This window comes from Candida tropicalis (assembly GCF_000006335.3).
Source record: "Candida tropicalis MYA-3404 genomic scaffold supercont3.4, whole genome shotgun sequence".
In the NCBI taxonomy this organism is placed as follows: domain Eukaryota; kingdom Fungi; phylum Ascomycota; class Pichiomycetes; order Serinales; family Debaryomycetaceae; genus Candida; species Candida tropicalis.
Genome location: NW_003020056.1, coordinates 132,542 through 152,685, shown reverse-complemented (window position 1 = coordinate 152,685; position 20,144 = coordinate 132,542). Strand labels below are relative to the sequence as shown.

Sequence of the window (20,144 nt, the reverse complement as noted above, 5' to 3'; positions counted from 1 at the left end):
TCCAAGTATTATAATTCGGTGGAGTAATCCAAACAACAGGGTTATGGCTTGGATCTCATAACTCCCAAAGAGAAAAGTATGGGGTTAAGAAACTAGAAAATCCGAAGAATATAAGCCACAGATAAAGAATCTGTGGGGTAATCAAGAAATAAAGTTTTCAGAAGTTAAAACAATGTAGCGATGACTCAGTACTGGCTCTTCATTGCCTGGACGAGAGAGTGAAAGATGAGATTGAATGAAAATTATGTAAGTTGCACTTCAAGGTCACTATAATCGTAGTCTAATTCACTAGTATGCACTGTTATTAGAGGTGTCCCAAATGACTAAATGATATGCATGTCTTACCAGCCAGTATAGTGACTATAGTTTAAGGTATTCGCAGGACTGTTAGCCCCTCACATTACAAGTACAGAAAGATGCGCATTTCCGTTTTTTGTACTTTGGTTTACGGAAATCAAGAAAACCCCAGATTCACTTTTATGAAGAGGGGGAAGGGAAATAGAAAAATACGAGACATGAAAATCAAAGCAAGATTGTTAGAAAGCCATGGACGTTATTCCATCTCCTTAGCTACTACAGAGAAACTCCGGGGGAATCAAGTTGAATTTCCGCTGATATATCCCAATGAACATTGTCTTATAGCCTATTGTGTTAGTTGTTATTGTAATAACAGGTTTCCATGAATTGAAACAATGCTTACAGGTTGAAAGTATTAACATTCAAAACATAATTATTGGTTCCGTTGAGTTGAGCAATAAAACGTTTGATAACTATTTGTATTATCGGAAATACCTTATTTGACGGTTGGGCTGTCTTTATCTTTCACAGAAATTTTCTTCCTGTATTCAAATCCCATTAAACTTGTCTATAGAGATCTACAATTACCTCCACTTGATTTATTATCATCAGAAAATGCAAAATCTCCTTTGTGTTTTCCTTACTTGTTATTGAACTGTTTGTCTGTTGATCTGTTGATCTGTTTATCTGTTTATCTGTTTATCTGTTTATCTGTTTATCTGTTTATCTGTTTATCTGTTTATCTGTTTATCTGTTTATCTGTTTATCTGTTTATCTGTTTATCTGTTTATCTGTTTATCTGTTTATCTGTTTATCTGTTTGTCCGTTTTTTTTTTTTTTTTTTGGCTCCGACTTGTTTGTGTTTTGATCAGTCAATTAATCAATCACAGAGTTCACAAGGAACTCAGGAGCAAAAAAAAAAAATAATTCTGTGCTCAGTGTTCAGTTTTTTTCTTCCTTTGTATTATCCTCCCCACAATTACAAGCAATCACACCACCTACCATCAATAGACTAGACAGACATGGAAAGAATTTGTGTCGTTTCTGATGGAAACGAATATGTGTCCCAGAAAGTAATTCGTTATTTGGCATGGTTATCTATAAAGTCAAAGTTTTTTGAAAACAATGGAGACTCTGAAAAGACTGCGTCAGAATTGATCGAGTGGTATTCCGACGAAAGCGCTTCCGTGGCTATTTTGAATTCCAAAAATTACATCGAAGACTACAAGCCAATTTTCAAGGAATATGGTATTCAAGTATTTTTCATGGGCAGTGGTAAAACCAGTCCTGGTGATGATAATTCTTTTATTCACTTTAATGGCAGTGATATTATCATCAACCAAATTACAAGCCATCTACAATCCCGTATTTCTTACTTTACATTGAATCTCAAACCTAGACCAAGAACAATATACTTGTCTAGACATGGTGAATCCATGTTCAATGTTACTGGGCAGTTAGGAGGTGACGCTGATTTGTCTCCGAGAGGATTTGCATATGCCAAAAAATTGCCTGAGCTTATAAAAGCCGATACTGATGCTGAATTGACGGTATGGACAAGTACATTGAAACGTACTGGTCAAACTGCTAGCTATCTTCCATACCGTAAATTGGAATGGAAAGCTTTGGACGAATTGGATGCTGGGCAATGTGACGGTTTGACTTACCAACAGGTTGAAGAGCAATTTCCTGAAGATTTTAGAGCTAGAGACGAGAACAAGTTTGAGTATAGATATCGTGGAGGTGAAAGTTATCGTGACATCATTATCCGTTTAGAACCGATTATCATGGAATTGGAACGTCAAGAGAACATTATGATCATTACGCATCAAGCAGTATTGCGTTGTCTCTATGCCTATTTCATGAATGTTCCGCAAGAAGAGAGTCCATGGATGCTGATTCCGTTGCACACTTTGATCAAATTAGAGCCAGGTGCCTATGAAACTAAAGTAACCAAAATCAAAGCAAACATTCCAGCTGTCAGTACCTACAAAGAAAAGGGTACTTCCCAATTAGGAGAATCTGCCACCAGCAGCAGTTCTAAAAGTAGAGACTTGATCAACAATTGCTGAAGAGAACCGTGTTACATCAAATTTATATATTTATATATAAATATTATCTTATATCAATTGGAACAATCTTTATTATATATGCCATTGTATCTAGTCTGTTTGTGCGTACCTTTTGGCTTGCTCTATAACTTTCTTTTTGTATTCTTCAGGACGTTCGTTGAAAGCCCTGTATGAGTCACCAGCGGGCGATTTTGTATTTGGATTATCCAAGAGTTCTTGCACACCAAGAAGTATTTGTGTCAACGTAAGTGTAGGTCTCCATGCTTGTTCATCATTTAAAATACTCAAACACACGGTCCCGGAAGGATAAACATTTGGATGGTAAAAGCCTTGTTCAAACTGAACCTTTGGAGGTTTAGATGGATATTCGTCTGGGAATAAGATAGTGACTGGATATAAACCACCTGCCCAAGGAGTGCCATCTTTGCCTGGGATACCTGCAACCCAACTTTTCAAATTCAAGGATCCGTCTGCTTCCTTTTTAGGTCTAGCGTAAAAACCATATGGATGGGACTTTCTCCATTGTTTTCTTTCTTCTTGTAATCTAATTAAACTAAGCGATGTTGACATGATAGCGCAAGTACGATGTTGCCGTGTGAATGATAGAAAAAGAACGACAGAGAACTTTTTTTTTTATTTTTCGAATTGTATTTACCGGCTGACTTTCTCACTCACTTGTACAGTATACACGCCCGCAAATAGGTTGACCTTTTTTTTTTCTTCTTCTTCTTCTTCAACTACATCGTTCATTTCCACCTTCGTGATAGCAATTGGTACCGTATAAATGATTATTGAACAGGTATCAGAGAGTATTGACCCCAATACTCAAACAAAGTACGAATTTCCAGAACCAACTGCAAAGGAAAAGATAAATGACATACAGCAAGACTTGTTACAACCGTTGCCAGAAATCAATTGGGAAATATTAGATCTTGTTGATAAACCTGTCGACATCAATCGTGAAGAAATAATTGATAAATTGGTTGTTAACCCAGAAAGATTGAACCGAACGAGGTTTAGATTTAAGAGATCTGGTATAGATGGTCACATTACTGGATATCAAGAGGAAATTAATTTGAATGAATTGGGCAATTCCAACACGTCATTAAGTATTAATCGTGGATATACATCGAAAAGCGAAAGTCTTAGGGGGAAAACCAGTTTTTTGCCATTTCAACCTGGTGGATTGATCCAACAAGCTGCCGCAGATAGGGAATCAAAGGATTCAAGTTCCAATTTGCACAGAAACGAGTACGGGCTATTTGACGTCCCACCCGGATTTCAACGTGGATTGGAAGTCGGGTCAGAAAAAGCAGACCGGTTGGATATTGAGGAATTAAATGATGACGGAACTGTAGAAGATAAGGAAGAGAAATCAATAACAATGAAACAACATACATTGGATGATGATAATGATGATGTGTCCTCTCACAAAGTGATCACATCAGATGCACCAAAAGCTGATATTCCTTTTGATACCAAAGAAATTGAAGGATTAGTTCCATTTGATTACTCATCTTTTAAATATGATGATAGGAAAAACCCATTAGATAAACGTACTTGGGCTCATGTTGTTGATTTGGACCACAAAATCGAAGATTTCCATGAATTGGTTCCCAATATGGCGCGTACCTGGCCGTTTGAGTTGGATACTTTCCAGAAAGAAGCCGTGTTTCACTTGGAACAAGGAGATTCAGTATTTGTTGCTGCCCATACTTCAGCAGGTAAGACAGTTGTTGCCGAGTATGCGATTGCCATGGCGCATAGAAACATGACCAAATGTATTTATACATCTCCCATCAAGGCATTGTCGAATCAGAAATTTCGTGATTTCAAGGAGACATTTAAAGATATCGATGTCGGGTTGATCACAGGTGATGTACAAATCAACCCTGAAGCCAATTGTTTAATCATGACTACTGAAATTTTGCGATCCATGTTGTACCGTGGAGCAGATTTGATACGTGATGTTGAATTCGTCATTTTTGACGAGGTTCATTATGTGAATGATATCGATAGAGGAGTGGTTTGGGAAGAGGTCATTATTATGTTGCCAGATCATGTTAAGTACATCTTGTTATCGGCAACAGTTCCTAATACATTCGAGTTTGCCAACTGGGTTGGAAGAACAAAACAAAAAGATATATATGTTATATCTACCCCAAAAAGACCTGTTCCATTGGAAATATTCATTTCAGCTAAAAAAGAATTATTCAAAGTGGTGGACTCTAACCGTCGATTCATGGAAAATGAGTTCAGAAAGCATAAAGATTTATTAGAAGCAGGTAAGAAGAAAACCGAGTTACAGTCGATCACCATGGGATCAGGAAGTAGAGGTGGTCCAGGTGGAACAGCCAGAGGTGGAAATAGAGGTGGTGGTAGAGGTGGTCGAGGTGGTGGTAGTGGTCGTGGTGGAAATCAAGTATCTAGAAGAGGGAACTTTTCTGGTCCAAGGCGATTTGGTAACGATGGACCAAATAAAAATACTTGGATAGATTTAGTGCATTATTTGAAACTGAATAACTTATTACCAGCTGTCGTTTTTGTTTTTTCCAAAAAGAGATGTGAGGAGTATGCCGACTCGTTGAAAAGTGTCGATTTCAATAATGCCAAAGAGAAGTCTGAGATTCATATGTTTATTGATAGGGCTGTCGGAAGATTGAAAAAGGAAGATAGAGAATTACCACAAATTCTTAAGATTAGAGATATGCTTAGTAGAGGTATTGCTGTACATCATGGTGGATTATTACCGATTGTCAAGGAATGTATTGAAATTTTATTTGCTAAATCATTAGTTAAAGTATTGTTTGCCACCGAAACATTTGCCATGGGATTGAATTTGCCAACAAGAACAGTTGTTTTTTCGTCCATGAGAAAGCATGATGGTAGAAGTTTCCGTAACTTGTTACCGGGCGAATTCACACAAATGTCCGGTAGAGCTGGTAGAAGAGGGTTGGATAAAACAGGTACTGTAATTGTTATGGCATATAATGATCCATTATCACCAACAGATTTCAAAGAGGTAGTGTTGGGTACTCCAACCAAATTGCTGTCACAGTTCAGATTGACATACAACATGATTTTGAACCTATTAAGAATTGAGGCATTGAAAGTTGAGGAAATGATTAAGCATTCTTTTAGTGAAAATTCCACCCAAGTTTTGTTACCAGAGAACCAAAAGAAGTATGATCAGGTAACGAAACAGTTACAACAAGTGCAGATCACACCATGTAAAGACTGCTCCTTAGTCGGCACCGAAGACACGTGTAAGATGTTGACAGAATACGAAACCGTTTACGGTGAATGTGTTGTTGATATACATAAATCCCCAGTTTTGAAGAACCAATTATTACGAGTAGGTAGATTACTTTTTTTCAGAGACAAAGATGGTGGTGGTTCAAGACTTGGATTTGTTGTCAAATCTGACAGTGCAAACAATTCTATTTTCATTTTAACTTTCAATCATGGTAAAGAATATGAAGAAAGCATTGAGAAATATAAATTGCCTTACCTTCCATTTGCTGATTATGTCATGAGAAACTTTCCAAGAATTAAGTTTTCTGGCGGTTTGAAGGTTGTGTCTGTGCCATACGAAAATGTTTGTTTCATCGGCAGATATTCATTAAAGGCATCTATTAATGACATTATCAACAATGATGCTGCTGCAGTACTGGAAGCTTCAGTACAGATTAAAATTTTAATCAAGTATCAAAACAAGTTTGAAGAGTTGGCGTTTACTTACACCAAGCAGTTGTCCTTACATGAATTGGCGATTAAAAAACAAAAGTTGTTTGAAACGATATTCAATGAGAAGGCATATAGTTGTCCTAACTTCAAAAATCATTATGCGGAATATCACGAAAGATACTTGTTGACCCAAGAAGTTGAAAAATTGAAACGATTAATTTCTGACGAAAATTTGGATTTGTTACCAGATTACGAACAGAGATTGCAAGTCTTGGAGACCATGGGATATATTGATAACCAGCACAACGTGGTATTAAAAGGTAGAGTTGGATGTGAAATCAATTCTGGCTGGGAATTAATTATCACAGAGTTGGTGTTGGATAACTTTTTGGGTGATTTCGAGCCAGCTGAAATAGTTGCTTTATTGTCGTGTTTTGTTTATGAAGGTAGAACACAGGAGGATGAACCACCATTAATAACACCTAGATTAGAAAAAGGTAAAGCAAGAATCTTGGAGATTGCAGAGAAATTGTTGAAAGTTTACGTTGAAAAGCAAGTGTTATTGACTCAGGAAGAGGAGGATTTTGTTGAAAGTAAACGTTTTGCATTAGTGAATGTTGTTTATGAATGGGCTAATGGTTTGTCCTTCAATGAGATTATGCAAATCAGTGTTGAAGCTGAAGGTACCATTGTTAGAGTTATAACGAGATTGGATGAAATTTGCCGTGAGGTGAAAAATGCTGCTTTGATCATTGGTGATTCGACATTACACTTGAAAATGGCAGAAGCACAAGAAAAGATCAAAAGAGATATAGTCTTTTGTGCCTCCTTGTATTTATAGAGACGTAGCGTATAGATATATTTCTATTTACATGCAATATTAATCATAATAATACGGTACACAAATCATAACTGTTTTAATTTTACAATATCTATGATACCTCTTTTCCCCGTGATCACCTTATTTGTGATAAACTCATTTACCGATTTCTCGTTATATTTTATCAGTAGTATGCCCAACATAGTATAAAAGCTCCCAAGTGAAGTCTTTTTCCAAAGGTCTATTCTCTTCAGTTTGAACTCTTCACTGGATAATTTCTCATTTATCAACAACTCTCTATTAATTAAACTAAACTGATGTAGTTGGTTCCATTTAAGAAATTCATACACTATTTCAGTATTTTCAAATGTACTTAAATCTTCTTCAATTTCCACTTGACTTGCAGTTAAATATCTATCATTTAAAAAAATCGTATTTCTAAGTAAGCAAACTTTGAATTTTCCATATCCTAATTTTCTTAATATTCTAGTTTGATAATTATTGTCGTTTATCTTCAATTCCATATCTGTTAACCCATGAGCAACGCATAATAATTCATTAAAATTTAATTCCAAATCATCGATATATGTCAAAATAGGTTGGGCTTTTAATTTGAAAATGCTATCTTCCAGGCTAGTCAGCACCCACGGATTTAGTTTCAGAACAGCATCTCTTTTAACTCGAGATCCCAAAAATGGTAATATACTAAATGCATCCTGACGAAGTATGTGATTAGGTTTTCTTTTGGCTGATATTTCTAGTCTGGTGTTATATAGATCATTCGACAGGAGCGGTATTATTGATTTGTGTCTTAGCACTGATAACAGTAGTTGTTGTCTACTACAACTTAACCTTAGTCTATTTGTTGTGTTGTGTAAAAACATTGAAGCAATCTGATGGGATGTAGTTCTTAGTAAGTAGGTAATGTCTAAATCGAGATTGGCTTGAAATTTTTTTTTTTTTTTTATAGTAATTTTTTTCTCTGTTTTGTTTTATTTTGCACTTTTATTTTATTATTATTCTAGATAATACCCAATCAATCAACGTGAATGTCTTCTAAAGCTTCATCGAAAAAGAAATCAACTGGGGCATCCACTCCGGATCCAACGAGTGCACCTGCCAAGAAGATCAAAATTCCCAAGTCTTTTATACTTAGACCAAACCAATTTCCACCTCATCACTTGAAATCCATCGCAAATGTATACATGAACTCTGAAATCTTACAAGCCATGGAATTATCCCCTGGGAATTTAGTTTATGTTTCTTCCCTTGAGGGTGGTTCACCTGGAATTGTGGCTACTGTATACCCATCCAATGATATTATTGATAAAAATATCATCACTATGAGTTACTCATTTAGAGAATTAACTGGATCATTGTTGGGTGATAGAGTTGAAGTAGTAAAGTTTATGAACCAACCAACATATGCCAATGATGTGACAATTCATGAAGAGGATCAAGAAGAAGTGGAAAAAGTCAAGAATGCGTTACTTGACGTTGGATTAATCTACCCTGGCTTGAAATTGAACTTGGGTTCTACAAATAAAATAACAATACTTGATATTAACGACAGTTTACAAGATTCAATGAGTAAGTTGTCTGTTTCTGAAGATTCTGTTTCAACAAGTTTTTCTCACATTGTATCCCCACCGTATTTGATTACTCCCAAGACCTCCATAAACGTCACAACAGATGCCAACGCAACCCCAAGTAGATCAAAATATCCAAACTTGCCACAGTTGATCACTTATGACCAAGTAGGTGGGTTGCTGAAGGAAATAGAATTATTAAAATCAACCATTGAATTGCCTTTAAATAACCCCATGTTGTTTTCTGAATTTGGGATTACTCCACCACGAGGAATTTTATTGCATGGACCACCGGGTACTGGTAAGACGATGCTTTTGCGATGTGTTGCCAATTCTATTGTTGGGGCACATATACTCACAATTAATGGTCCAAGCATAGTATCAAAATATTTGGGTGAGACTGAAAATGCAATACGTGATATCTTTAATGAGGCCAAAAAATTCCAGCCTTCGATTGTATTTATGGATGAAATTGATTCCCTTGCTCCTAGTAGAAATTCAGATGATTCTGGAGAAACCGAGTCGAGAGTTGTGGCACAATTATTGACCATGATGGATGGAATGGGAGATAATGGGAGAATTGTTGTTGTTGGTGCCACAAACCGTCCTAATGCTATAGATTCTGCATTAAGAAGACCTGGTAGATTTGATCAAGAAGTGGAAATTGGTATTCCGGATGTTGAGGCTCGTGAGGAAATCTTGTCCAAGCAATTTTCCAAGATGAATTCTGATAAATGTGAGTTGACAAAAGAAGACATTACAAGGATTGCTTCAAAAACACATGGATATGTTGGTGCTGACTTAACGGCATTATGCAGAGAATCTGTTATGAAAGCAATTAATAGAGGTTTGACAGAAGGAATTTCCCAAAGCAGTATTAAAGTTACTGAAATAGATGTCAATCATGCATTGCCAGAAATTAGACCTAGTGCAATGAGAGAAATATTTTTAGAAATGCCAAAAGTTCATTGGTCAGATATTGGAGGACAAGATGAGTTAAAACGAAAGTTAATAGAAGTCGTACAGTTGCCATTAGAAGCCAGCCAATCATTTGCTAATTTGGGAGTGTCCTCTCCAAAAGGAGTTTTACTTTATGGTCCACCGGGTTGTTCTAAAACATTGACTGCGAAGGCATTGGCTACGGAATCGGGATTGAATTTTTTGGCTGTGAAAGGACCCGAAATTTTTAACAAGTATGTCGGAGAATCGGAAAGAACAATACGTGAAATATTCCGAAAGGCCAGGGCAGCATCGCCTTCTATTATTTTCTTTGATGAAATCGATGCCATTGCGGGGGATAGGGATGGTGACAGTTCTACCACCGCTGCGCTGAATGTGCTTACGTCTTTGCTTAATGAAATCGATGGTGTTGAAGAACTTAAAGGCGTTGTTATCGTTGGTGCAACGAATAAACCAACAGAGATTGATCCAGCATTGCTCAGACCGGGAAGGTTAGACCGTCATATTTATGTGGCACCGCCAGATTATGAGGCAAGGCTCCAAATCTTGCAGAAGTGCACTCGTAACTTTAATTTGGATAAAGATGAAGTGGCACTTACAAAGTTGGCCGATTTAACCGAAGGGTGTTCAGGAGCTGAAGTCACACTACTTTGTCAAGAAGCTGGGTTAGCTGCAATCATGGAAGACAAAGACGCGACGGTGGTTTGTAAGAGACATTTTGATCATGCCTTGCAAGGTATTTCCAAAGGTATCACTCCGGAAATGCTTGAATACTACGAGAATTTTTCCAATAGAAGTGGACTCAAAATGTGATATTGTTACACAAAAATTTTATAGAGAATGTACACAAAAACTTGAAGAACCTTCACGCGCAAGCAAGCAAGCATTACAGATGATAATATTAAAAGATTAGTTTGAACGGAAAACTACAAAATTGAAAACTCTATATATAGTTTGTCTGTTTGTTTGTTTTTTTATCTTTTTATTATTTATTTATCTGTTTTTTTTTTTTGGACAAATCATTGCTGTTGACAACCTTCTTGTAAATTTTTTTCAAAATCCGGCGGTAAGTCCTTATCGTTAAATCCAAAGGCATCTGCTCCATTACCACCTTTTCCATCTCCGAAACCAGGAAGGAAATCTCCAGCATCACCAACCAATTCACTAGGTGGCTGGCCCAATTCTTGTAAAGATTCCAATAATGTATTAACTTGTTCTCTTTGTGTTTTATTGTCATCACTGTAACTCTCGTGTTCAAAAATGCTAACGATATCATTGGTTATTTCATATTGTTTGGTGTAATTCTTGAATTTGACATCATCGAGTGTTTCTTTGTTCTTCTCCAAATACTCTGGGAATTTGGTGTTTAAATCTTTAATTGGTTCATACAAAACTTCTTTTGAACTCAATTGTTCCAACATATCTACCAATAATTTACTCATATCCATGTCTCCTCCACCTAAACCGTCGCCACCACCCATACCAGCCAATAATTGTGTCAATAAATCTTCTGGGTTTGATCCCATTGGATCATTCTTAAGCTTTGCATCAATATCGTTACCCAGTTTCTTTAATCTTTCCATGGTTTCCTTCATGACGTATTCGAAATTGCCCGGTTTCTTCTCTTCAGCTTCTACAGATTCCCTGTGGTTGTTTTCAAATTCTTTAACCAATTCTTCAAATTGTTTCTGAGCCTCTGGGTTTTCAATCTTTAAATCCTTGATCAATTCACTAATTGATTGTTGGAAATCAGTGTCAAGTGGATCAGTTGGTTGAGCAGTGTTGGGTGTGTTATTTGTTGTTGATTGTTGCTTATCGTTTGAAACAACAGAAGCTCCTGGGGGTTTGCTCAAAACATCATCAGCAAAATCATCTAATAAATCATCTAAATCATCTAAATCCTCTTCTTCGCCATTTGTACTTTCAGATTTTGTATCCACCTCCACATTTTTAGTTGTAGAATCGCCAATGGTGGTGGTAGTATCAGCAGTTGGCTTTTCGGAAATCTCTTTCTCTGATGACATTATAATTATAAGTGAATAAGGGAAGGTTTCTTGTAAATATTAAAAGTTTCCCCACTATGGAAAGAAAAAAATAAAAAAAAAAAAATAAAAAAGGAAAGAAAGAAAGAAAGAGAGAAGTGGTTAGATATTTATGTGATTATTCGTTGAGATATTATGTAAGCTTATGAAATTTTAAATTTTAAATTTTTAGTTGTTTTTTTTTTTTTTTTTTTTTTTTTTTCCTTCATTTTCCTCTCAGTGCGGAGGGTACCATTATGTCGACAGAAACTCCCCCACTTTGTTTAAATCTAAGACAAGTTCTACCGCGGAACTTCTAGAGAATAAAATAAAGAATAAAAATAAAAATTTGGCCACCACTTTGAACTGACGCTAAGGCTGTTACGGCCATAATACAAAATATGCAGAATGACCAAATAAATACATGCCGAGTATATACTGATTACGGAAGAGGTGTGTACAAGTAAACTATATATATATATACATTCATTTATGTATTCTACAGGTTACAACTTTGGTTTGTTTGCATCTAAACCGCCCACAGTTGCATTCCAATTGACTTCTATAGGACCATTATCATTTTCACCTGCTGGATCTTTATCAAAAAACACAACTGTCACTGTTAAATCATCACGGTATCTTCTTGAAATGGGACTTGGAATAGAAAGCAACATTGAAGTTTGTTCTCTTGATCCACCACAAGATAATGCATTTCTGATCAAATGAGTAGCAACATTCTTATCTTCCAACAAAAACCCATTTCCCAATTTGTTTTGCAACGGTTTCTTCAGGCTATTACTATCTTTCGAGAGATCTTGAACTATAGGCAACTTACCATCAGCACCTCCAAATCCAAACCATGATTTCTTCGGCTTTATCATTCCTTCCTTTTCCATCCATTTAACAACCAATGAAACAATTTCACTATTACTAAGCATCTCAAATAATCCATCTGAAGCCAATACCACAAAATCTTGATTTTTGATCTTTGTTGATGTGATAACCGGTTCTGCTGTAACGTAAGGAGGAGTCTTCAATTGATTTGGAACGGGTCTACCAAAAAATTGCTTGTAAATTCTTTCTTGTACCGACTTTGGAAGTTTGTAGCGGCAATCACCAAAGGCACGGCTGGGCTCTAAAGAACCTAGGATTCTTCCATGACGAATCACGTTAGGCTCGTTAGGATGCTCACTTAGGATTCGAGCTACTTCTTCTGGTGAAGAGCCTGTTTGATCTTTGGTGATTGCAGTTGCTGACCAGTCATGGCCATTGAACCGACCAAGAACTGCTCTGGAATCACCCACAGAAGCCGTTTTAAGAATTTTAGTATTTGAATCATAAAATGCTAAAAGTGCACAGGATCCACTCAAGGCTGGCATCAACAAGTCCGCGGCATTCGTTTTCCTAGATTGGTTGAGAATCTTTTCGACATTTTTAGTCACAATTTCATGATCTAACTTCAAAAAACCATTGGAAATTGCGTTCTCTATTGTTGAACTACTTGGGATGTAGCGCAAATTCTCTTCTCCTGGGACAGGTTTATAAACTGTATCCAATTCGTTAACCACATACCCAATCAATTGGTCTCTCAACTTGGAAGAAGTGGCCCATCCCCCATGACCATCGTACACACCAAAGAACATCCAGTCCGTTGTAGTTTTTGTGTTATTCTGTTGTAATATATCCACTTGCACTATCTGTTCTGATCGGTCATCTTCAATCGGAGAATTTGAAGGTAATTGACAGGTATCATACCTGGTTACACCTTTACCTCTATTAACAAAGTAACTCTCCTCGTGCTGACGCAATTTTGCACTAACCTGTTCTTCATTAAGAGCAAAAATCCCTTCTTTCTGTTGTTGGAAATGGTTTAAAGAGCTGGTGCTGAAATTCTTCTTTTGTACAAATTTGCTTGAGGTATGTGAAGGTGTTGATGGTACTGGGGGTGCTGGTGGTGATGGTAAGGTATCCAAATTGAAATAGTTAGATTGGTTGAATATAACATACGATCCAACAATGATAACACCAGACACTAACGCAACTGATTTCTTGTATCGTTGTTGTTGTTTATTTGGAACCGAAGTGGTCTTTAGTGATGATTGTGATAATAATCGTTTACTAATAGTCTGAAACTGCTTGTTTGTGAGACCTAAAAGCTTTGGTCTAACTGTAAGTGCAAATGACATGACGATGATGGTGGTGATCGATAGGGTCCCTCTATTCTCTAATCAGATTAATTATTTTCTTTTATTTTCTTTTTTTCTTTTGGTTTGCTTTTGTTTATTTAAAGACGTCACTCATTGGGTGAATAGCTTTAGTTAGATTGCACGACCTAAAAAAAGACTGATAACGCACGTGATATTCCAAAACCAGCAACAAGTCACAGGTTAGTGCTCAAGTCTTGATCTTCAAAAAATATAATGAACTTATACTTCATCTATCCAATGGTAGAAATAGACAACTACTAAAGACGATATATTGGGATCAAGCCGCTTACCATATTCAAAGTGTGAAAAAAATAAATGGTCCCTAGCAGGATCGAACTGCTGATCTTGGCGTTATTAGCACCACGCCTTAACCAACTGGGCCAAGGGACCAATCCAACTGTGCTACTGAAGCTGTTGGTTGTTCCTTTGAACTTCAGTAGCTCTTCTGTGAAGTCTTACAAGGAATCTTGAAATTACAATAGAATAGTTGGTGAGTATTGCTCATCACAAGTGGTTCTTGAGTCATATGACATTGGTACAATCACAGATCACACATAAGTCTTCTCAATTGTATTTACCAGTTTTTTTATTTGTTTGTGGAATATTGCAAAATTTCAACAAAAAGCCAATCACTTGTAAGCCTACACGCAATTGTATATCTAAATAATGATAAGAAATGTATATATATTACACACCTCAGATTCCAAGTTGTTTATATTTATCACTCAAATAATGTGGATCATTCAAATACTTCAAATCATCAACTGGTCGTTCTCCCATCACACTGATTCTGTACGCATGACGTATCACTGGTTCATCAAAGTCTACACATGGAGAATGAACGGTGGTTGAATTATTCCATAAAACAATCGTATTTTCTTCCCAACGAATACGAAGTTGCAAATCCTGTGATGTCTCAACAAGATCAAATAAAAACGATAATAAATAATCCAGTTCATCTTCCTTTAGCTCAACTATTCTTCTTCCAAATTCTTTGTTCAAGTACAAATGTTTCTCTTTCGTCAATGGATTAATTCTAACAAGGGGATGGATATTAGCCTCTGGTTCTCTCCTAGTTATCCCACCGACCTCTTTGTTATTTCGTGCTTGCTCTATAGAGGAGTGCAACACATGTAACCCTTCTAATCGTTCCTTCATAGCCGGACTCAATCTATTATAAGCCTCCACAGTACTAGCAAATAAAGTATCACCACCAGCTTCTGGTATCTGCAAACATGAAAATAATGTGAGCTGCAAGGCATTTAACGCATAGGAACAATCAGAGTGCCAGGAAATGGAGTTGGTTCTGTTAGCAAACACAGAATTGATTTCATCTTGAGTAGCACCCCTAAAACAAACATGCAATTCTGGGAAACCTTCGGGTGAACCACTTGTTGCGTGTTTGTACAATGTACCAAAATATTTAGCAAAATCAACAGCAAATTGGGGTCCTTTCTGGTTGAAATCTTGGTTCTTGAAAACAACAACACCCCTTTCAGCAACAAAGCGTGCAAGATCATTTTTAGCACTATCACTCAACTGTGAAAGTTGTATACCATTAATTTCAGAGCCCAACTTGGGAGTAATTCTTTTAACTGAGTAACGGCTGCCACTACCAATACCATCTGGAAACAAATTCTTCAATTCTCCATCAGCCAACAACCCCTTGTCGTGATATTCGGCAAATGTATAATTGGGAAACTTCTGATTTGGGTTCCAAGTGGGTAAGTATTCAGGATATAATGCCAATTTGAGGTTTTGATTACTAACAGTATACGATCCAGACTTGGTTCGGCCAACGTGGGACTTTTGAAATTGGGAAGCATCGTATTTATCTGTATCAGAAACTGGTGCCATAGTGATAGTTTTGAATATCAACGAAATCAAGAAGAAAAATATCGATAAACAAGTTTTCAAAGGATTTATATCCTTATTTTTATAATAACTCCACACTTGCAAACATCCTCACGTGAACGGGTGCAAATATACCAACAAAAGTGTGGCGATGTTTATCAGTCGATACATTTCATCTTTTATACTTGCCTGGAATTTATTTTCTCTTTTTCTGAAGTTGCATTCCTCCCCACACACTAGAAACTGTGGCGTATGGTCAACGTATAAAAAAGTATGAAGTTTTAGGTTTATTATGCTAAAGAGATCCAAAAAGCAATCACCGAAAAAAAAAAAAAAAAATAAAAAAAGTTGCGATGAAAACCGGACCATTGATGCACAACAAAATTTGCTTGTTCCCAGTGAGCCATGTTTAACTTATTAGCATGTGGATCCAATGGAAATTATCAATTAGGATTAAATGATGACGACGATAAAAGTATTCTATTACCTTCATTATTCAACCATAGTGGAAAATTAACAACCATCATTCCTGACAGACCCCAGAAAATTGCTTGTGGAGGTAATCACACGTTAGTCCTCCTAGACTCAGGAGAAGTCTATGCATGCGGAAGTAATGAATATGGTCAGTGTGGGTTACCAAAATGTGATAATGTGAAAACTTTTTCCAAAATACCAGGCAACAATTGGATTGATATATCCTGTGGATGGGAATTTTCGGTTTTAGTCAATATGAACAAAGAAATCTACGTGTGTGGGAATGGACTAAAAGGAGAATTGGGACTTGGTAAAGCGGTGAAACAATCTGAATTGAAATATTGTACAACTCAAGATAATTTCAAGATTATTAAATCATGTATGCAACACACCATTCTTGAAACCACTACTGGCGAATTAGTTGGCTGGGGAAATTGTAGGAAGGGTCAATTAGGAGAAACAAATGAAAAGGTATTTTGGGTACCCACTGTTTTAAAATTTGATATTAAAGTGGAAGACTTCAGTCTTGGTCGAGAGTTTACTGCAATACAGTCAGGTTGTAATGATGTAACAGTGTTTGGAAAGTTTTCTGTTGATTTAGAAAATAATGTGCTACAAAGTCGATTTGATATTTCAAAAGTAGAGACGATGTGGTCTTCAATACATATACTAGCAAATAATTCAATTCAATCATGTGGAAACAACAGTCACGATCAGTTATATCCCACATCGGAAACCATAAATGTGGAAGAGTTTTCCATTGGCAGCGAACATGGGCTCGCGAGATCAGGAAACACAGTGTACGCCTGGGGTTGGTCAGAACATGGAAACTGTGGAAAATCAGAGAATGAGAAACAAACATTTGATTATTTAAACAAATTATACTCCGGTCAAGATAAAGTGGTTCTAATTGGTACAGGTTGTGCCACAAGCTGGGTAGTAGTAGAAACGTCACATAGGACAGTAGAATAAATATCACGATGCTTCTTTTCCAAATTCATCAATGAGAATGATATGTTCCCGAAAGATGGAAAATATGTCCATCGTAGTTGTTCTAGGATATTCACTAAAAAATAATGTGTTTGGAGGTATACAAAAAACATCAATAAATGCACAGTGATAATCCTGTTGATTAGTATTAATCAAAAGAATGTGAAAGAAGATGCTAGAAAAAAATTTTTTTTCTTCCTTCTCTTCCCTCATTTTTATACTGTTTTGTCCACACGCGTGGGAGTGAACAGTAGGGGATCATTTTAGAGAGCAAAAGCTAAAAAAAAAAATACATACACTCACATACAGAAACTTTCCCAAACCTTGCCGGTGTTTTCCTCAACAACAACAACAATTAATATAACATGTGTGTTTTTGGAGCAGTATGTCTGGGAAGACCAATGGTCATGGCTCAACAAGTGGACCAGACAAAATATGTTATAAGCATTCCCAACGCATCCAACGTCTCGTATATCACGATATTTCTATTGCCAAACTCACCATTTGTCGATAACAACTACACTGCGTTGGTATATTTCCAATTACCATCCAGCGATGGTTCTTCATCTGAATACAAGTTATTAGGAGGTATTAATCCATCAAAACCATCCGCAATCTATAAATTGAACAATAAAAACACACATGCAGCCTCAAGATCTCCAGATGATATAGATATGGACAGTGCCCCTGTTGATACTAATGACAACACCACGATAAATATAGGTATTTCCATTGAACCTACTCCACAGGCAGAACAATTGATTCTACAGGCAAGAAATTCAAATTCATTGGTGCCTACAAGCAAACCGACAACAACTGCAGCAAAGTCGCCAAGCGAAACAGCTGTTCTTGCTAACAAAATAGTGGGACATGCTTATAATTATCTAGCTAGTTTTATTGACAATTCAGGTAAAGTCCCCATAAAAGCATTTGATAACTGGTGGGACAAATTCAAAGCTAAACTAAACAACAACCCTAATTTCTTGAACGAGCTAGATAACTAATATAGTTGTAACTTCAATAATATATTTTAGACATGAATGATATTCTTCGCACGTATACCTCCAAGCATTGCGCGAGAGCACGATAAATATTTACTGAAAGAATTACTCAACCATACACGGGATGTTGCGAATTCTCCTGGATGTTGTAATTCATTCGTATTGACGTGCTTTCTTCTCTATATAATCGACTGATCAAACACCATTGTTTCACAAAACGCAAAAGCAATAAAACGGAAAGAAGAAAGAAAAAAAAAAAGAAACCCATCTTGAAATACCGTGTTGCAACACATGGGTCACGTGGCATTAGATCATTTTATATTTTTTTCTTTTGCCCTTCATCCCCCGTCCCTCAAGGATGGAATCGTGTCCCGACGCAAATCCGAAATTTCTTTTTAAATTTTCTCGTCTCGGGCTTATTTGCCCTAGCAATGGTGTGGCATTTTGGTGTTTATTTGTAAGCTGCTCTCAAAAATTTTTCAACTTGTGGAAAATAATACAAGGTATATAAAGCATCACAATGCCAGGCATCAAGACTTTTTTTTTTGGCAGAGTCCTTTTCTTCTTTAGTTGAGTGTTTCTTTTTCTACCAACGTCTTAAAGTCCAACCTTTTTTACATTTTAATAGTATAAAGTCCAACCTTTTGCTTTAAGTTATAACCTTGATTTCAAGAATTCAAACCATCCCAATTTTTTATCATTTTCCTTTGATCCATTGCAAACTAATATAACATGACTATCGAATCTACTACTAGCTATTCATTTGGTACTAACGCCGTCCACGCCGGTGCTCCACTTGACCCAACTACCGGTGCTGTTATTGAACCAATTTCCCTTTCTACCACTTTCGGTCAATCCGAACCATCTAAACCATTGGGTATTTACGAATATTCCAGATCTGCTAACCCAAACAGAGACAACTTTGAAACTGCTGTTGCCGCTTTGGAAAGCGCCAAATACGCCATTGCCTTGTCTTCTGGTTCAGCCACCACTGCCTTGGTTATCCAATCCTTGCCAGTTGGTTCTCACATTGTTTCTTCTGGTGATGTCTACGGTGGTACCCACAGATACTTCACTAAAGTTGCTAACACACACGGTGTTGAAGCCCAATTTGTTGGTAATTTGGTTGAAGATTTACAAGGTGCTTTAAGAGAAAACACCAAGTTGGTTTGGTTGGAAACCCCATCCAACCCAACTTTGCAAGTTACTGATATTGCCAAAGTCAAATCCATCTTGGCTGACCACCAAGCCAAAACCGGTAACAAAGTTTTATTGGTTGTTGACAACACCTTCTTGTCCCCATACCTTTCGAACCCATTGACCCACGGTGCTGATGTCGTTGTCCACTCTGTTACCAAATACATTAATGGTCACTCCGATGTTGTTATGGGTGTTTTGGCCACCAATGACTCCGAATTGCACGAAAGATTCAGATTCTTGCAAAATGCTATTGGATCAATTCCATCTCCATTTGATTCATGGTTGGCCCACAGAGGTTTGAAGACCTTGCACTTGAGAGTCAGACAAGCTTCCACTTCTGCTCAAAAAATTGCTGAATACTTATCCCAACACCCAGGTGTTTTGAAAGTCAACTACCCAGGTTTGAAATCACACAAGAACCACGACGTTGTTTTGCGTCAACAAAGAGATGGTTTAGGTGGTGGTATGATTTCTTTCAGAATTGCCGGTGGTGCTAAAGGTGCTTCTGTTTTCACTTCTTCTACTAAATTATTTACTTTGGCTGAATCCTTGGGTGGTATTGAATCATTGATTGAAGTTCCAGCTATTATGACCCACGGTGGTATTCCAAAGGAAGAAAGAGAATCAAACGGTGTCTTTGACGACTTGGTCAGAGTCTCAGTCGGTATTGAAGACACTGAAGACTTGTTGAAAGATATCGAACAAGCTTTAGAAAAGGCTACTTCTGCTTAAGTGATGGCAATAAATCACTAAATTGTAATATATATTTGTATATGTATAATAGGATAAATAATCGTTAATTGTGAAACCATAAACTTGTAAGCATGCAAAACTTTTTCTTTTTCTTTCCATGTAGTTCCAAAAGCAAGATTTTCGCAACCATATCCACACACACACCCACCCACATATGCACACAAAAAAAGGGCACAAAAAAAGAAAACGCATCCACAGAAGAATTGTAACAACAACGGA

At 36.8% G+C, this 20,144-nt stretch overlaps 11 protein-coding genes and 1 non-coding gene across 12 annotated transcripts; 6 read left to right on the top strand and 6 right to left on the bottom strand. All coding sequences in view use genetic code 12, as the record gives it.

Moving 5' to 3' along the window:
• Nucleotides 1–1,319: 1,319 nt before the first annotated feature.
• On the top strand, nucleotides 1,320–2,369 carry CTRG_03101 (fructose-2,6-bisphosphatase; the record flags this gene model as incomplete). Its single annotated transcript, XM_002548758.1, has 1 exon — nucleotides 1,320–2,369. One exon carries the CDS (start codon nucleotides 1,320–1,322, stop codon nucleotides 2,367–2,369), a length of 1,050 nt encoding a protein of 349 aa, XP_002548804.1.
• Nucleotides 2,370–2,459: 90 nt separating this feature from the next.
• Nucleotides 2,460–2,939, bottom strand: CTRG_03100 (E2 SUMO-conjugating protein; the record flags this gene model as incomplete). Its single annotated transcript, XM_002548757.1, has 1 exon — nucleotides 2,460–2,939. One exon carries the CDS (start codon nucleotides 2,937–2,939, stop codon nucleotides 2,460–2,462), a length of 480 nt encoding a protein of 159 aa, XP_002548803.1.
• Nucleotides 2,940–3,153: 214 nt separating this feature from the next.
• SKI2 (SKI complex RNA helicase subunit) lies at nucleotides 3,154–6,897 on the top strand (the record flags this gene model as incomplete). The annotated part of the gene is made up of 1 exon (XM_002548756.1): nucleotides 3,154–6,897. One exon carries the CDS (start codon nucleotides 3,154–3,156, stop codon nucleotides 6,895–6,897), a length of 3,744 nt encoding a protein of 1,247 aa, XP_002548802.1.
• A 65-nt stretch (nucleotides 6,898–6,962) lies between these two features.
• Nucleotides 6,963–7,760, bottom strand: CTRG_03098 (uncharacterized protein; the record flags this gene model as incomplete). The annotated part of the gene is made up of 1 exon (XM_002548755.1): nucleotides 6,963–7,760. One exon carries the CDS (start codon nucleotides 7,758–7,760, stop codon nucleotides 6,963–6,965), a length of 798 nt encoding a protein of 265 aa, XP_002548801.1.
• Nucleotides 7,761–7,925: 165 nt separating this feature from the next.
• Nucleotides 7,926–10,238, top strand: CTRG_03097 (AAA family ATPase; the record flags this gene model as incomplete). The annotated part of the gene is made up of 1 exon (XM_002548754.1): nucleotides 7,926–10,238. One exon carries the CDS (start codon nucleotides 7,926–7,928, stop codon nucleotides 10,236–10,238), a length of 2,313 nt encoding a protein of 770 aa, XP_002548800.1.
• A 206-nt stretch (nucleotides 10,239–10,444) lies between these two features.
• Nucleotides 10,445–11,449, bottom strand: PEX19 (Pex19p; the record flags this gene model as incomplete). Its single annotated transcript, XM_002548753.1, has 1 exon — nucleotides 10,445–11,449. The coding sequence occupies one exon, from the start codon at nucleotides 11,447–11,449 to the stop codon at nucleotides 10,445–10,447; it is 1,005 nt and encodes a 334-aa protein (XP_002548799.1).
• A 503-nt stretch (nucleotides 11,450–11,952) lies between these two features.
• Nucleotides 11,953–13,632, bottom strand: PTC5 (type 2C protein phosphatase; the record flags this gene model as incomplete). Its single annotated transcript, XM_002548752.1, has 1 exon — nucleotides 11,953–13,632. The coding sequence occupies one exon, from the start codon at nucleotides 13,630–13,632 to the stop codon at nucleotides 11,953–11,955; it is 1,680 nt and encodes a 559-aa protein (XP_002548798.1).
• A 337-nt stretch (nucleotides 13,633–13,969) lies between these two features.
• CTRG_06380 lies at nucleotides 13,970–14,043 on the bottom strand. The gene has a single exon. It is a non-coding gene; the product is annotated as a tRNA-Ile (tRNA).
• A 306-nt stretch (nucleotides 14,044–14,349) lies between these two features.
• Nucleotides 14,350–15,510, bottom strand: CTRG_03094 (uncharacterized protein; the record flags this gene model as incomplete). The annotated part of the gene is made up of 1 exon (XM_002548751.1): nucleotides 14,350–15,510. One exon carries the CDS (start codon nucleotides 15,508–15,510, stop codon nucleotides 14,350–14,352), a length of 1,161 nt encoding a protein of 386 aa, XP_002548797.1.
• A 402-nt stretch (nucleotides 15,511–15,912) lies between these two features.
• Nucleotides 15,913–16,953, top strand: ATS1 (Ats1p; the record flags this gene model as incomplete). The annotated part of the gene is made up of 1 exon (XM_002548750.1): nucleotides 15,913–16,953. The coding sequence occupies one exon, from the start codon at nucleotides 15,913–15,915 to the stop codon at nucleotides 16,951–16,953; it is 1,041 nt and encodes a 346-aa protein (XP_002548796.1).
• Nucleotides 16,954–17,336: 383 nt separating this feature from the next.
• Nucleotides 17,337–17,975, top strand: CTRG_03092 (uncharacterized protein; the record flags this gene model as incomplete). The annotated part of the gene is made up of 1 exon (XM_002548749.1): nucleotides 17,337–17,975. One exon carries the CDS (start codon nucleotides 17,337–17,339, stop codon nucleotides 17,973–17,975), a length of 639 nt encoding a protein of 212 aa, XP_002548795.1.
• Nucleotides 17,976–18,704: 729 nt separating this feature from the next.
• On the top strand, nucleotides 18,705–19,904 carry CYS3 (cystathionine gamma-lyase; the record flags this gene model as incomplete). The annotated part of the gene is made up of 1 exon (XM_002548748.1): nucleotides 18,705–19,904. One exon carries the CDS (start codon nucleotides 18,705–18,707, stop codon nucleotides 19,902–19,904), a length of 1,200 nt encoding a protein of 399 aa, XP_002548794.1.
• Nucleotides 19,905–20,144: the final 240 nt, after the last annotated feature.